The sequence below is a fragment of the Lactuca saligna genome, chromosome 2 (genome assembly GCF_052625555.1).
Source record: "Lactuca saligna cultivar CGN05327 chromosome 2, ASM5262555v1, whole genome shotgun sequence".
Taxonomy (NCBI): Eukaryota; Viridiplantae; Streptophyta; class Magnoliopsida; order Asterales; family Asteraceae; genus Lactuca; species Lactuca saligna.
In genome coordinates, this window is record NC_136418.1 from 24,748,429 (window position 1) to 24,766,500 (window position 18,072).

The window sequence follows — 18,072 nt, forward strand, 5'->3', positions numbered from 1 at the left end:
TAACAATTGAAGTAAGAGTTTTGATAGAATAATATTATTTTATTGACGTTTGATTGTACGTTAAGTTTAATCACTTGAACGTCTTAAAAAAATAATATTATTGTATTGAATTTATTTTTAGAAATAGTAAGATTTCCTTTATAATGTAGTGTGTGTGTGTGTGTGTATATATATATATATATATATATATATATATATATATATATATATTTATATTGGACCAAGGGAATTAGATGCTCTAAAACCCTAACACCCCGTTCCCGAGTTGAACTTAACGAGAGAAAGGAAAGGAAATGAGTGGAAATGAGAAGAAAATAAAAGAGATTGGTGTTCTCGAGTTTCATTAAAGGAGGGAAGTGGAGAGAAATGAGAGGATCGCTTTCCCTCCTAACCTTCCTTCCGATTTGGGAGGATTCGGAAAGAAAGAACAAAATGATTCATTTTCCTTCTACTTCTCTCAAACTCGGGAACACAAATGAGAATTTTGTTTTCCTTTCCTTTCTCTTCTTTTCTTTCATGACTTTCTTTTCTCTTCTATTCTTTTCTTTTGTTAAACTCGGGAACGAGGCGTAATAATCTTGTCTCATCCTCCTTTCCCCTCCATATGTGCAGCTGCGTCGATAATAAAAGCAACCGACAAGTTTCTTTTGGTTGAAATTTTCAAGACTTTGAGCTAGAGTTCCTTGTTTGCTTTCTCGTTAAGGGGTGCAATATTGGTAGAGGATTCTGATTTGGATCCTAAAAGCTTCTTGACAACAAAAAAGGTATTTATGTTGAACCTTCTTTTATGTTAGTGATTGTGTTTAATTGATTGAGTCAAGATCCTTAGTTTAAACATAATGTTCTTTTAATTGCTTTCATTTTTTATTTGATCTAATGAAAATCGAACAACACTTTGATCCAAGAATATTACAACCAATCATATTCTTCACCCATTGTCCTTTTTTCCATGTGGGATGTTCCTGATTTCTCTCGCAAAACATGACCTCGACTCTCTAGGTTGCCTCCTCATCACATGTTGACATTGAACTCCGACTTTCTCTAATCTGATATTCTCCGAAACAGAAGAATCTCTATGTAGTCGACTTCAGAGAACTACATGATGAACTTCGACAAACCTCCGACTAATCAACTATAGCAAACCTTAAAACGGGTGTAGTCGACTTTAGAGAAGTACATGATGAACTTCAACATACCTCCGACTAAATAACTATAGCGAACCTCAAAACGAGGAAAGATACCTACGAAGTGGCAGGTGATACTTGTTGGTCAGTTTAGTTAGTGACCATTACGTTTTCCTTATCATTTTTTTTATTGTGCAGTCAATAGCAACGAGATCTCAAATATTTAACCTAGAAATAATATCGGTTTTGGAATCTCGGACCCAAATAGTGATCGAAAGAATTGCACTGATATACACTGGGATATTATGATACATATTTTTGGGTCAACTTCTAAGCAAAATACAAACTGGGCCGAGTCATCGACTATTTTTAGCCCAAAACATGAAACGGGCTGGATTTTTTTTTACACGACACGCTCGCACACATCGGCAATCCGCATCACTCCATAGTCTCCATTACAAAGACCTAATTAATTACATTCCCGTTAGTCATTCCTTCCAAGTTTCAACTTCCAACTTCCAACGTCTATTTTCTCTTTCCTAGATTCAGATTCGACTCCCAGTTCTGCGACAAAGGATAGCTTGGCGAGGGCGCCGTGGTTCTTGAGTTTTGACCTACGAATCTACCTGGTTTGTTTTCACATACGATTCTGACTTCTGGACTCTGGTTGTTTACTTTATTGCTATTAGCCTACAATGCTACTGATTAGTTAGATTAGCTTACTATCTTAGTTGATTTTTGCAATTATCCATGATTTTGACTTTGATTTAACTTTAAGTTTGACTTTGACAAATGTACTGCTACTCCGCGATTTCCGATATTTCAAATCTCAGCCCTTAACCGATATTTTACTTTTGTCCGTCATCACTTTCTAGTTTTATTGACATACCAGACACGTATAAGATTGCTCATCCCCAAATGCTGCTTTGTAAACTGTTGCATTATTGCCTAGGAAATTATGTTCCTTTCTTGGCTCTGTTACTGAATCATTAGCTTTGGAACTTGCCCTTTGAAAGCTGATTCATATTTTACGTATCTTTCGAAGAATAATGGGTTCTGATTGTGCTTTTCTGATCAGATTGATTTAAGAGGTGCCTCTGTAAAATCCATTTTTGTGAAGGGATCCGGCTTAGTTTTTAAGGGATTTGCTACCACAGCATCCCACAAAAGATCTTTTTCCCATTTCCATCATATGTTGATCTATCCACCTTTATATATGTTAAAAAATGAAGACATCACGTATCTAACACCTGTAATTACTATCATCTTCTTTAAAATAATCATATTTTGGTATTTTTTTATAATTAATCAATGATAAACCATTTTATTGATTCCTATTACTACCATCATCTAGATTAATTTCTATTTAACTTTATCTTTAAGTTCAATTTAGATTATGAGATGATCTATATTACCATTACATCATTGGATGATGGGCCAAAGCTAATCAAACCTTACTCAATGCAATGAATCTAGGATGCATTTAAATGCCCAATCCATTATAAATTTTCATCCAATTTTGTCTGACAAGTTGTTGGTTACTATGTAGGTTCTTCCACAAGTAAGAATTTCCAACAATGGATGTTGTTAATGCCATTCTTAAACCAGTTGCTGAGACGCTTATGGAACCTGTTAAGAAGCATCTAGGCTACCTCATTTCCAGCACACAACATGTGAGGGATATGAGAAGAAAAATGGGGGAATTGGATGCTCTAAGACAAGCCGAAGAAGACCACTTGGACATGAACATAAGAACTTGTCTTGAGGTTTCATGTCAAATTAGGAACTGGTTGGAAGAAGTGCAAAAGATCGATGCAAAAGTAAAAACCGTTCCTAGTGATGTCGGTACTTGTTGCAGTCTCAAGAGTAGACACACAGTCGGAAGAGAAACCTTCAAACTAATTGAGGAGATTGAAAGTGCCACAAGAAAACACTCTTTGATCACGTGGACTGATCAACCCATTCCTTTGGGAAAAGTTGATACCATGAAGGCAACCACCTCCACACCATCAAGTGATCATGATGACTTTCAGTCAAGAGAAAAAACTTTTACTCAAGCACTGAAAGCACTTGAACCAAACAACACATCCCACATGATAGCATTATGTGGGATGGGCGGAGTGGGGAAGACCACAATGATGCAAAGGCTCAAGAAGGTTGCAAAAGAAAATAGACTATTCAATTATATGGTTGAGGCAGTTATAGGGGAAAAGACGGACCCAATTGCTATTCAACAAGCTGTAGCAGATTACCTTGGTGTAGAATTAAAAGAAAGCAGTAAACCGGCAAGAGCTGATAAGCTTCGTGAATGGTTCAAGGCCAACTCTAAAGAAGGCAAGAATAAGTTCCTTGTAACAATTGATGATGTTTGGCAGGCCGTTGATTTGGAAGATATTGGTTTAAGTCCTTTTCCGAATCAAGGTGTCGACTTCAAGGTTTTGTTGACTTCACGAGACGAACATGTTTGCACAGTGATGGGGGTTGAAGCTAATTCAATTCTTAATGTGGGACTTCTAATAGAAGCAGAAGCACAAAGTTTGTTCCAGCAATTTGTAGAAACTTCTGATCCCGAGCTCCATAAGATAGGAGAGGATATCGTAAGGAAGTGTTGCGGTCTACCTATTGCCATCAAAACCATGGCATGTACTCTTAGAAACAAAAGAAAGGATGCATGGCAGGATGCACTTTCACGTATAGAGCACTATGACATTCGTAATGTTGCGCCTAAAGTCTTTGAAACGAGCTACCACAATCTCCAAGATGAGGAGGCTAAATCCATTTTTTTAATGTGTGGTTTGTTTCCTGAAGACTTCAATATTCCTACCGAGGAGTTGATGAGGTACGGATGGGGCTTAAAGATATTTGATAGAGTTTATACGATTAGAGAAGCAAGAAACAGGCTCAACACCTGCATTGAGCGACTAGTGCAAACAAATTTGTTAATTGAAAGTGATGATGATGTGCACGTCAAGATGCACGATCTGGTCCGTGCTTTTGTTTTGGGTATGTATTCAGAAGTAGAGCATGCTTCAATTGTCAATCATGGTAATATTCCTGGGTGGACTGAAAATGATTTGACTGACTCTTGCAAAACAATGTCATTAACATGCAAGAGTATGCATGAGTTTCCAGGAGACCTGAAGTTTCCAAACCTAACGATTTTGAAACTTATGCATGGAGATAAGTTGCTAAGGTTTCCTCAAGACTTTTATGAAGGAATGGAAAAGCTTCGGGTTATATCATACGATGAAATGAAGAATCCATTGCTTCCCTCATTACCTCAATGCTCCACTAACCTTCGAGTGCTTCATCTCCATGATTGTTCATTAAGGATGTTTGATTTCTCTTGTATTGGAAATATGTTAAATCTGGAAGTGCTCAGCTTTGTTGGTTCTAGCATTCAAAGGTTACCTTCTACATACGGAAATTTGAAGAAGCTAAGGCTACTTTATATTAGACATTGTTATGATCTTCGTATAGAACAGGGTGTCTTGAAAAATTTGGTCAAACTTGAAGAACTTTATATTGGAAATGTGTCTAGGTGGGTTATAGATGATAATTGCAAGGAGATGGCAGAGCTTTCAAACAGCCTCTCTGCGTTAGAATTCGAGTTCTTCAATAACAAAGCTCAAGTGAAGTATATGTCATTTCAAAATCTTGACCGATTCAAGATCTCAGTAAGGCGCTCTTTAGATGAAAATATCGGTAAGAGTAGCCACTCATATGGAAATACGTTGCAGTTGGTGACCAACAAAGATGAAGTATTGGACTCTAAACTTAATGAGTTGTTTGTGAAAACAGAGGTGCTTTGTTTAAGTGTGGATGGTATGAATGATCTCGAAGATGTTGAGGTGAAGTCAACACATCCTCAATCCTCTTCTTTCTATAATTTAAAAGTCCTTGTCGTTTCTGAGTGTGCAGGGTTGACATACCTTTTCAAACTTAGCGTTGCAAATACTCTGTCAAAGCTTGAGCATCTGGAAGTTTACAAATGCGATAATATGGAAGAACTCGTACATAATGGGACTAGGGGTAGTGAAAAAGAGACGATTACATTCCCGAAACTGAAGTTTTTATCTTTGAGTAGACTGCCAAAGCTATTAGGTTTGTGTAATAATGTCAACATAATTAAGCTACCACAACTTGTAGAGTTGAAAGTTAAGGGCATTCCAGGTTTCACATGCATTTATCCACAAAACAAGTTGGAAACATCTAGTTTGTTGAAGGAAGAGGTACATATATATGTTTTATGTTAATACAATTAAAAAAAAAAATTCAACCAAAAGTTTCAGAATATGTGTAATTTGATTGTATAATGTATTATTGTTTTGATGTGGCTATTAAGGGGTGATTATTTTGTAGGTTGTAATTCCCAAGTTGGAGATGTTTCAAATTGATGACATGGAGAATTTAAAGGAAGTATGGCCATGTGAATTTAGTAGGAGTGAGAGAGTTAAGTTAAGAGAGATTGAAGTGAGTAACTGTGATAAGCTTGTGAATCTGTTTCCCAACAATCCCATATCACTGTTGTATCATCTTGAAGAGCTTAAAGTCGTGAATTGTGGTTCCATTGAATCGTTATTCAACATCGACTTGGATTGTGATGGTGGAATTAGAGAAGAAGAAGACAACAACAGTAGTTTAAGAAACATCAAAGTGGAGAGTTCAGGGAAGCTAAGAGAGGTGTGGAGGATAAAAGGTACAGTTAACTCTCATCCCCTTGTTCGTGGCTTTCAAACTGTTGAAAGCATAATCATTAAAAAATGCAAGAGATTTAGAAATGTATTCACACCTACCACCACCAATTTTGATCTCGAGGCACTTTTGGATATGGATATAAGGAGTTGCGGAGAAAACAGGGGAAATAACGAGTTGGAAGTGAGTAGACAAGAGCAAGAGCAGGTATGTCTTTCAATTTCACTTTCTTACTTAATTAAGGATTAAGCTCCCACTTTTTGAATAAAAAAGGTGGGATGTGTAGTAATATGTGTGAACACACGCCCCAAAAATCCGAGTAATTTAGAATAATATTAGTTTGATGTGGAATGGAATTAAAATATAAAGCGTAATCAACCACCAATAAAAGACGGATGAAAACGATAAATAAAAGAGACATAAAGACTTATGTGGAAAAACTCAAATTGGGAAAAACTACACGCGGAGGAAGCCGAGAAACAATCCACTATAATTTTGCAGTGTTTACAAAGAGCTATGGTGGTATATATTTATTGTGTGCTAGAATGCACCAATAGGAATTTAGTAAATTAAATAATTATTTAATTAAATAAATATAGATATTAAATGATTTCCATAATTATATGTATATTAAATGATATCCATAATTATAATTTTCTTTTTATAGAAACTAATTAAATCCGTCATTAATCTCAGCAATAACATTCTTTCAGATGAATTCGCATCTAGGTGTTTATATATAAGTTCGTATTTTGTTTCAGGACTCACTCGCTTAAACTACAAGAAAGTTGCATGGAATATGAAGAACAAGAGTGTATTCTACTAGAATATACTCTCATTCTTCTACATATGAATTCATTCTGAAAGAATATTATTATTGACATTAATGACGAATTTAATTAGTTTCCATAAAAGTAAGTTATAAGTATGGATAGCATTTAATATACATATAATTAATACTAAATTCCTATTGGTGCATTCTAGCACACAATAGATGTGAAAAATATTTGAACCTACCTCTCTCTCTCTCTCTCTATATATATATATATATATATATATATATATATATATATATATATATATATATATATATATATATAAGTGTTTTACACGACTTTACCTCAAAGTTTGCAATTTTCACCAACTTCTCAATAAGGCGTAGTAAGAAAAAGATACAATTAAACCTCTTGACATTTTGACTTCTTTTGCCTTTTTTCTTTAGGTGTAAGAATAGGTGAATTAAATGACATATTAAATACCAAATTACAACTTTGGTCGTTGAAGTATTTGCCACTTGACAATTTTAGAGGCATATTTTCACAAAATGACTAAACTTGGGCATCACAATCAGAAGGAAACCTTACTAATCATTAAGTGACAAACCATTTCTTGACTTAATGTTACAGTACAAGTCATTTATAAATGTGACTACTTTTTTTTTTTTTTTTAATATAAAATGACTACAAAACGTGATATTTCATTAGAGATCATGTATAAATGTGATTAGCTTTTCATCACGGAACTTTTATTAATAAATCATTATAAATGTCGCTAATTACTTTGTAGTAAAAAATAATAAATTTAATAAATTATCAACTAAAAATGTCATTTTCCAACAAAAAAGTATTTGGCTCTAAAAAGCCCGTAACTGGAAATAACTTAAAGTAAAAGGACTTGATATTTAATAAGAGCAAATTTTATCTAAATGCCAATATAAATTCCTTCCATCTGTTTTCTTGATCTTGATAGAAAGTTGAATGGTTTTCTACGTAAATTGATAAAATCTACATTATAGATATATTAGCTTGAAAAAAAATGGTCGAGGTGCATTTGGTGGATATAGTAGATGAGGATGGAAGGGAGAGCTGATTTCAAAGACACACAAACACATCACCACTTTCTTGATTTTATATTTGCTTTTGGTGTCTACCGAAAAATGCTAACTACATGGACCGTTTTTACAGTTTACTATATTGTTTTTTATTGTGATGCCACGACTGAACCCATTCATCCTTTTATTTATTTATTTATTTATTTATTAAATTTAAGTAGAAACTTAGGCTGTAATGGAATAGGTCGGTGACTTGGTTGGGCAGATACATTTAATAAACTTAACCCTTCAATTGACCTACCATTGCTTATTTACTCGATTCAAGCTAAACTTTGTCTCTTGTTTGAAGATAATCAACATCTTAATTAAAATATATTTTCTTGTTACATAGGAGCCGATAACATCTTTTAATAGTTTATCTGAAGGTGTAAGATCCAACAATCTTTAATCTGTTGACAATTTCAATCATTTGCAAATGATCCTTGAAAAATTACCTAAAATCAAAATAATCATTTTCAAATCCAAAGTTATATGTGAGAATTGCAAATGGAATTATAAATCATTGACACAATTCAGTATTCAAGTTACCAATTACATTTCTTTTTGGGATATATTTGTGCAGGCTTATATTTCATTAGAGGAAGAGACATTACAAGAAGTCACTGATACTAATATTTCTAATGTTGTATTCCCATCCTGTCTCATACACTCTTTTCATAACCTTCGTAAACTTGAATTGTTCAATTATGAAGGAGTGGAGGTGGTGTTTGAGATAGAGAGTCCAACAAGTAGAGAATTGGTAACAACTCACCATAACCAACAACAACCTATATTTCCCAACCTCGAGGAATTGGATCTAAGTTTTATGTGCAACATGAGTCAAGTGTGGAAGTGCAACTGGAATAAATTCTTCAATCTTCCAAAACAACAATCTGAATCCCCATTCCACAACCTCACAGCCATACATATTGGGTATTGCAACAACATCAAGTACTTGTTTTCGCCTCTCATGGCAGAACGTCTTTCTAACTTAAAGAAAGTCTGGATAACAGAGTGTGATGGTATTGAAGAAGTTGTTTCAAACAGAGATGATGAGGATGAAGAAATGACTACATCTACATCTACCCACACAACCACCATCTTGTTCCCTCATCTTGATTCTCTCTTTCTAAATAACCTGAAGAATCTGAAGTGTATTGGTGGAGGTGGTGCCAAGGATGGGAGCAATGAAGTATCATTCAACAATACCACTACAACTACCACTTTTCTTGATCACTTTAAGGTACGTTTTGTACATATTCAATTACTTATTTAATTTCTTTGTTAATATCCATTTTTCTTTGAAATATTTTAAGAAAATCATCAAACCTCATATAAGAGAATTGCACACCCATTACCTACTATTTAAACTCAAGAATGGGATTTGGAGGCATATAAAGTTTCACTCAATTGAACAATTATATTACTATTTGTTGTTTATTATTCTCATATCATTTATTGATAAGATTTATTTATTATTTTTTCTAATTAGAAAATGCACACATGTCTAATTTGGTTTGCCATTCTATGTAAATCCTTTGTTGTTTCTGTAACCAAGCATCTTAGATTATTTTGGACAATTTTCCTTTTTATAGTGTTATGAATCATACGGATAATAAGTATTTTAATTTCTGGAAAATATCTTATTTTAGGAAATTATCTTGTTTCAGTTTTTGAATTTGGTAATTAGGATCATTTAGTATTTGAGTCGATTTGGGTGATCTTGTTTCCTTATTAGAGTCCTTTGTTTATCCCAATTTAAAGGGTAGTCGTTCATGAAATAAAATTATGCTTGAAGTCAATTACTTTTAATCTCTTAGAATAGTTTAACCTAGTCTCCTCTCAATAGGAGATTAGGTGTTAGTAATACTCACGGCTGTAGGAAGTACAAGTACAGGTCCTGTCATGAGATCTAGATCCCGGGGCGTAACAAATTTGGTATCAGAGCCACTCGTGATGGCGACTCCTGCAGAAGATTTGATGAAAAAGTTGGAGGAATTCATGATTCGACAGGAACAGAGCAATAACGAGATTAAAGGGGCGATTGCAGACTTACAAGCTAAATATGTGTCCCTGGAAGAAGGTTTGTCAAAACAGACAAACTCTAAAAACAAATCAGAAGCCAGCGTGGAGGAAGAAGGTGAACAACAATTTGAAGACAGCAACGAACCCAACCAGGGTAGAGGCAAGGGTATTAATTTGGGCGCGCAAGAAGGAAGGGGATTCATATCCTCAACGGGGGTAGGACGGGGACGAGGAGAGTTTAGGATAAACCCTAACAACGCAGGGAAGGGGTTTGGAATAAACCATAACGGCACAGGGAAGGCACATGAATCAGAATCATGGAGGAGTACTTACCAACCGAAGTTCAAATATAAGTGGGATCCTTTAAAAGGTGAAGCGTCAACACATAATCGAAAAGTTGATCAAGAGCCTATGTATCAAAGGAGGACAGAACCAGAACAGGGGTTCAAAATATGGGACGAAACTGATGAAGTCAATGGGTATAAAGCAACTAGGGTGCCGAAATTTACAAAGATGGAGTTTCCAACTTATGATGGCAAGGACGACCCCTTGGCTTGGCTACAGAAGTGCGAAGATTTCTTTGAAGAACAACAAACTCCAACTGAAGCATGGGTTCGTCAGGCAACATTTGTTCTTCAAGGCAAGGCAAGCGACTGGTATCGGAATTTGAGGCGGATGAAAGAACAGCCAACCTGGAACGAGTTTGTGGAGGAGTGCAAAATTCGTTTTGGCCTCCGATGAGTATGAACCCGCTAGGAGAACTAACGCAACTCAGGCAAACCGGCACGGTGGAAGACTATTGTGCAAGTTTCGAGTCTCTATTAGGAAGAACGACCGGAGTAACTCCAGAACAAAGCATGTGGCACTTTTGTGCGGGGCTAATAAATGTGATAAGATATGAGGTTGAATTTGCGAGACCCATAACTCTATACTATGCCATGAATCTAGCTAGACAAATTGAGCTAAGGGTGGCCGAAGCAGGACAACCAATAGGGGTCGGGCCTACAGGAAACCAAACCTCGGCTGGAAGCCAAAAACGAGAGTCTGCAGGAAAAGGGGGAGCTGGAAACTACAAAACTGAAACACTAAATCCGGCCTGGAAAAAACTAACGGCTGTAGAAATGGCAGAGAGGCGGGCAAAAGGCTTGTGCTTCAACTGTGATGAAATATTCTCGATTGGGCATAAATGTGCCAAGCTCTTTTGCATCATGATGGACAATGAGGAAGATGACGCTAATGGATGACCATTGAGCTTGAGGACAAGCTCAATATGTAGGAGGGGAGTAATGTTATGAATCATACGGATAATAAGTATTTTAATTTTTGGAAAATATCTTATTTTAGGAAATTATCTTGTTTCAGTTTTTAAATTTGGTAATTAGGATCATTTAGTATTGGGAGAACTGCAATAAAGTCCTTATATATTAGCTTCATAATCGATTTAGTTCCTATAGATTTTTTTTATTCAATTAAGTCCTAAATACCGGTAATCGTATTCAATTTAACCCTTTGACCCGGTCAACAGGTCATCCAACATTCAAAAATTACATTTTTGGCCCAGATTTCAAATTTTGTTACCAATTTGGTCCAAAATTTACACTTTTGGCCCAGATTTTAAATTTTGTTACAAATTTGGTCCAAATTTTACCCTTTTTGCCCAAATTTTAGAATTTTATTATGAATTTATCCTTACTTTAGTTTTTTTATGATTTTTTTTCTCAAAAAATTGTTTCTACTATGTTTTTTCTTTATAAAATCATATGTATACCAAAAAAAATTATTTTCACATAAAAATCTTATATTTTTTATATAAAAGTTTTTTTAAAAAGTTTTTGTATATGAAATATCTAGTTAAAAAATATATTTATTAAGTATATAAATATATACAAATCCGTTTTTATAAAAAAATGTATACAAACACCTATCGCCTTTATAGGTGTGTATTTATATTTTTTTTATATAATCATGTTTGTTTATATTATTTTTATAAAAACGTGTTTGAATAATTTTTTATATAATACGTGTTTGTATATATTTTATAAAATCGTGTTCGTATACATTTTATATAAACGTGTCTGAATAATGTTTTTGTACCGTTTTTATAAAAAAATGTATACAAACACCTATCGCCTTTATATATATATATATATATATATATATATATATATATATATATATATATATGCACACAAATAGGTGTGTATTTATATTTTTTTATATAATCATGTTTGTTTATATCATTTTTATAAAAAGAACTAAAGTTAGGATAAATTCATAATAAAATTTTAAAATTTGGGCAAAAAGGGTAAAGTTTGGACCAAATTTGTAACAAAATTTAAAATTTGGGCCAAAAATGTAAATTTTGGACTAAATTTGTAATAAATTTTAAAATCTGGGCCAAAAATGTAATTTTTGAAAGTTGGATGACCTGTTGACCGGGTCAAAGGGTTAAATTGAATACGATTACCGGTATTTGGGACTTAATTGAATAAAAAAAATCTATAAGGACTAAGTCGATTATGAGGCTAATATGTAGGGACTTTATTGCAGTTTTCCCTTTAGTATTTGAGTCGATTTGGGTGATCTTGTTTCCTTATTAGAGTCCTTTGTTTATCCCTACTTAAAGGGTAGTCGTTCATGAAATAAAATTATGCTTGAAGTCAATTACTTTTAATCTCTTAGAATAGTTTAACCTAGTCTCCTCTCAATAGGAGATTAGGTGTTAGTAATACTCACGGCTGTAGGAAGTACAAGTACAGGTCCTGTCACGAGATCTAGATCCCGGGGCGTAACATATAGCTGTAACTCCAACCAATTATATATCTAAGTCTTAATGTATATAATAATACATTTTATACACACTATACTAAGATAGTAGTTACCTAAAGGATATATATATATATATATATATATATATATATATATATATAGGGAAATCTTCAGAAAAGTCCCAATATTTACGGAAAAGTTACACTTTAGTCCCAAGATTTTTTTTTTGAACGAAAAAGTCCTGAAAACCGGCAAAAATTTGCAGTTTGACCCTTTTTGACCGGTTGAAACCGGTACCAAACTAATTTGGGACTATTTCGTAAACTAATCCAAAATATTGGGATTTTTCAGTAAACAAAAAATATTAGGACTTTTCTGTAAACAAAAATATTATGACTTTTCTATAAACAAAACCTTAATTATTATTATTGTTATTATTATTATTATTATTATTATTATTATTATTATTATTATTATTATTATTATTAAAAATATAAATAAGAATACTATTTTTTGAACTTGTTATTTTTAATATTATTACTAATACATATAAATGCATTAAATGAAAAAAATATTATTAATAACATTGTTTAAGGGTGGAGGTGGAGGAGATGGTGATGTTTTTAGTATTGAAATCGTGAATGTCTACTTGTATATTTTTACTTTGTATATGGTCATTTCATATTTGTTATTATTGTTTTCAATTCAGAATATTAATATTTAACAATTTGAAAGAAGTTGCATATTAATAGTTTAAGGTAGTAGAGTTTCTCATTTTGTATATAAAATTGTTTAAGGTTGAAGAATTACTTTCCAAATCCAACAAATCCACTACAAACATCTACATAAGTAACCTATATTAAAATTCGAAAGTATTAATTACAATATTTTGTTTAACAAAAAGTAATAGGAATAATTCAAAAGTATTATTCAAAATTCAAAAGTATTAATCCAAAAAACATGTCCTATTACTTTTTATTGAACAAGATATTGTAATTAATATTTTTGAATTTTGATATGGGCTACCTATGTAGATATTTGTAGTGGATCTGTTGGATTTGGAAAATAATCCTTCTACTGTAAACATTTTTATATACAAAGTGAGAAATCCTTCTAACTTAAACTACTTATAAAGAATTTTACAAATATGCAACTTCTTTTAAATTGTTAAGTATTATTATTTTTAATTGAAAACAATAACAACAAATGTGAAATGGCCATATAAAAAGTAAAAATATACAAGCAAACATGCATGATTTCAATGCTAAAGGCAGCAACATCTCCTCCACCTCCACCCTTAAACAATGTCATTAATATTATTTTTTCATTTAAATACATTTATATGTATTAGTAACAATATTAATAATAACAAGTTCAAAAAAAAGTATTCTTATTTATATTTTTAATAATAATAATAATAATAATAATAATAATAATAATAATAATAATAATGATGATGATGATGATGATGATGATGATGATGCTGGTGGTGGTGGTGGTGATGATGATGATGATGATGATGATGATGATGATGATGATGATAATAATAATAATAATAATAATAATTATAATAATAACAATAATAATAATTAAGGTTTTGTTTATAGAAAAGTCCTAATATTTTTGTTTTGTTTACTGAAAAATCCCAATATTTTGGATTAGTTTACGAAATAGTCCCAAATTAGTTTGGTACCGGTTTCAACCGGTCAAAAAGGGTCAAACTGCAAATTTTTGCCGGTTTTCAGGACTTTTTCGTTCAAAAAAAAAATCTTGGGACTAAAGTGTAACTTTTCCGTAAATATTGGGACTTTTCTGAAGATTTCCCTATATATATATATATATATATATATATATATATATATATATATATATATATATATATAATCAGTAAACAATCAAATTTATTTTTCAACTAAAAAAATAGGGGTGAGCAGTTCCCTGGAATGTTGGACCTGGTTTCTAAATTTACAAATAAAACTTGACAAAGTAAATAAGCTAACCATTATAAGCTGCAAAGATTAACCATTAATCATAATTATTTTAACATACAAATGAAAATACACATAATTAAGTCAACAAAAATATGTGTCTTGGTGTTAATTTCACTAATCCCAGCATATTGTATACATACTACTGCATTTTTCTTCTGATATATAACACTGTCGGCATGGATGACAAGTTGACCCACAAATCCCTGTATTTATTGTAGATGTATCTAAACTATAAGAACTTAAAAACACAATGAATTTGACAAACAAGTAATTTGTTCAAACCGGATGCTGAATACAATACATGTACTAAAATCATCTTCTTGTGACAATTTTGTTTCCAACAATGACAAGAATCAAACCAAATCTTTTATCACATTATGACCAATTCATCACGTTATGAAATATCATTTAATTATCATGTTATGATCAGTTTAATGGTTACAGCTCCTACAAATAAATTTTGTAACAAATAACCTGTAAACTACATGAGTAACGATGTATGATGCAAGAGTCAGAAACTTACCCTCTTTCATATATGTGAAATAAAAACCAAGATATGTGCTCTAATCTAAACAGTAAGAAGCAAAAATGACAGTAAGTATTTAGCTAAATGTAACTTGGTTTAGAATTACATAATTAAGAAACTAACAGTATCGAGAAGAAGAAGAGAAAAAAAAAACAGAATTTTTATTATTGTTGAACTGCAAAAAAAAACCGTAAAACAAGAATGATATAAATACTAAAATAGGTAGGGCCGGCTAAAAAACTTAATCCTAACTGGATTCTAATTCCTAATGACATTTAAAAATAAAACCCGATAAGAACAAATTCAAATAATTAGTAATCTTCCAGAATTCTTCACATAATAGGGACCATCATGGTGACATGTATTGTAGTATAGAATTCAACAATTTGTAGTATTACCCAAAACTAATTTTTCTAAGCTTGTGGTGTTAAACATAAATTTTCCATGTGGTGCAGTTTTCTGAAGCAGGTGGTGTTTCTTGGAGCTTATGCCAATATGCTACAGAGATAAAAATAAGGCACTGTGATGCATTGTCAAGTGTGATTCCATGTTATACAGCAGGACAAATGCAAAAGTTTCAAGTGCTGAAAATAGAGCATTGCCAAGGGATGAAGGAAGTATTTGAAACTCAAGGGACGAGCAAAAACAACAAGAGTGGTTGTGATGGTGGAATTCCGAGAGCAAATAACAATGTTATTATGCTTTCCAATTTAAAGATATTGGAAATCATAAGGTGTGATAGTTTGGAACATGTATTCACATTCTCTGCACTTGAAAGCCTGAGGCAACTCCAAGAGTTAAAGATATGGAATTGCAAGGCCTTGAATGTGATTGTGAAGAAGGAAGAAGATGCATCATCATCATCATCATCTTCTTCTTCTAAGAAGGTTGTGGTCTTTCCTCGTCTCAAGTCCATTGAACTGGAAAATCTACCAGAGCTGGAGGGTTTCTTCTTGGGGATGAATGAGTTCCGATTGCCTTCATTGGATAATGTTACCATCAAGAAATGCCCAAAAATGATGGTGTTTGCAGCTGGTGGGTCCACAGCTCCCCAACTCAAGTATATACACACAATCTTAGGCAAACATACTCTTGATCAAAAATCTGGCCTTAACTTTCATCAGGTATGTATATATATATATATATATATATATATATATATATATATATATATATATATATATATATATAATTGGAATCACCTAATTAAGAAAGATATCATGCCAAGTTTCTAAGTTTATGTTGTCACCTGAATCAAACTTTTCTATTTTGAACAAGGGCAAAAGGTCCAAAATAATCTTACACATCTAACTATTTACTTTATGAGATCAGAAATGGCAACCCATTAGTCGGATAACTTTTAGTTGTAGGTAAGTATCATTGTCACTCATAATGATAATCTCTTTAATTTCGTTAAACTTACAACATATATATGACATTTCAAATGCTTTTGTTTGACATATATATGAGTCTGGCGTTTTCTTTATTGGAGTTGCAGAGCCCATTCCCGAGTTTACACGGTGCAACCTCAAGCCCTGCTACTTCAGAAGCTATACCTTGGCATTTTCATAACTTGATCGAATTAGATATGAAATCTAATGATAATGTTGAAAAGATTATTCCATCCAGTGAGTTGCTGCAACTGCAAAATCTGGAAAAGATAAATGTATACTCATGTTCAGAGGTAGAGGAGATATTTGAAACTGCATTGGAAGCAGCAGGGAGAAATGGAAATAGTGGAAGTGGAAGTGGTTTTGATGAATCGTCACAAACTACTACTACTACTACTCTTGTCAATCTTCCAAACCTAACACAAGTGAAGTTGGAGCGTCTACTAAGTCTGAGATATATATGGAAGGGCAATCAATGGACAGTATTTGAGTTTCCAAACCTAACAAAAGTCACTATTTGTGATTGTTCAAGGTTAGAACATGTATTTACTAGTTCTATGGCTGGTAGTCTGTTGCAACTCCAAGAGCTACATATAAGTATGTGCCGCCATATGGAGGAGGTAATTGTCAAGGACGCAAGTGTTGTTGTAGAAGAAGGGGAGGAAAAAATTGATGGAAAAATGAAAGAGATTGTGTTACCTCGTCTAAAGTCCTTGATATTAGAACAACTTCAAAGTCTTAAGGGGTTTAGCTTGGGGAAGGAGGATTTTTCATTCCCGTTATTGGATACTTTGAAAATAAAGAATTGCCTAGCAGTGAGGACTTTCACCAACGGAAATTCCGCTACTCCACAGCTAAAAGAAATAGTAACAACTTTTGGCTCCTTTTATATTGCAGGGGAAGACGTCAACTCCTTTATAAAGATAAACAAGTGGTAAACTACATCTTTCTTTCTTTAATATTCTTAAACTGCAATTGAAAATTTTCATGGAAGTTTTTTTGTTATTGTCAAAAGCTGTAAGTTTCCATTTCTTACATGCAAAAATCTGATTAAACTTTAGTGTCATTTCTATTTTTTACCAACCAAGAAAAGAGGCCGGTGCAAATTTTCATACAAAGGCGGCAATTAATTGTAGTTCATAGTGATATTAGAAAATGAGGTCACCTCAATAGCTTTGGAAAAGTAAACTCAGAAGATTTGAATGAGTTTCAAACTGTGAACAACTAGGATTCAATTGAGAAATACAAAAAGTATCCTACAGCAATGTTAATTGACAAATAGGTACTAAATTTGTATTATAATAAATCGACTATTCAAGCTGAGCTCATCGTGCATTGAGGATCAATAAATTCATAGCTTTTGCATTACTACACAATTTTCATAAGTTTTGCTTCTCTAATTTGATGTATTCAGTTCTTCACATAAGTTGTTATATATCAAGTGCAAGTGCAAGTGGTTGAATCTGGCATTTTGTTGTATGAAAGAGGGAGGGTTTATAGTGTGTTTGGTGGTGCACTTGTTTTCAAGCGTTAATGTATGCATTTATGGTAATTATTGGATTTGAGTTGTTTGGAACTCAAGAACACTAAAGGTGAAAGATGAAGCTCATGGACAATGTTATTAAACGGGTTAAGAATGACGTTTTTATAACCATGATGTGCAGGTCTAGTTGGTATATAT

The 18,072-nt window shown here is 32.9% G+C and overlaps 1 protein-coding gene across 5 annotated transcripts; it reads left to right on the top strand.

The window, feature by feature from the left end:
- The first annotated feature begins 1,631 nt into the window (after nt 1-1,631).
- On the top strand, nt 1,632-17,714 carry LOC145030788 (putative disease resistance protein At1g15890). Of its 5 annotated transcripts, none has more exons than XR_013676709.1 (7): nt 1,632-1,753; nt 2,674-5,356; nt 5,487-6,026; nt 8,273-8,932; nt 15,456-16,124; nt 16,279-16,370; nt 16,499-16,635. XR_013676709.1 is itself a non-coding variant. In XM_078979207.1 (6 exons), exons 2-6 carry the CDS (start codon nt 2,702-2,704, stop codon nt 17,327-17,329), a joined length of 5,361 nt encoding a protein of 1,786 aa, XP_078835333.1. In that variant the 5' UTR covers nt 1,632-1,753; nt 2,674-2,701; the 3' UTR covers nt 17,330-17,714. The 5 variants fall into 5 exon arrangements, 3 of the variants coding, with proteins under 3 accessions (XP_078835333.1, XP_078835334.1, XP_078835335.1); XR_013676710.1 differs by having other exon boundaries at nt 16,493-16,595; XM_078979207.1 differs by lacking the exon at nt 16,279-16,370 and having other exon boundaries at nt 16,493-17,714.
- Nucleotides 17,715-18,072: the final 358 nt, after the last annotated feature.

Excerpts from the sequence above, each read along its gene's own strand:
- LOC145030788 (XM_078979207.1), top strand. The coding sequence starts at position 2,702 with ATGGATGTTGTTAATGCCATTCTTAAACCAGTTGCTGAGACGCTTATG. Across the intron at positions 5,357-5,486 it reads CTAGTTTGTTGAAGGAAGAG|GTTGTAATTCCCAAGTTGGA; the intron begins GTACATATATAT and ends ATTATTTTGTAG. Across the intron at positions 6,027-8,272 it reads GTAGACAAGAGCAAGAGCAG|GCTTATATTTCATTAGAGGA; the intron begins GTATGTCTTTCA and ends ATATTTGTGCAG.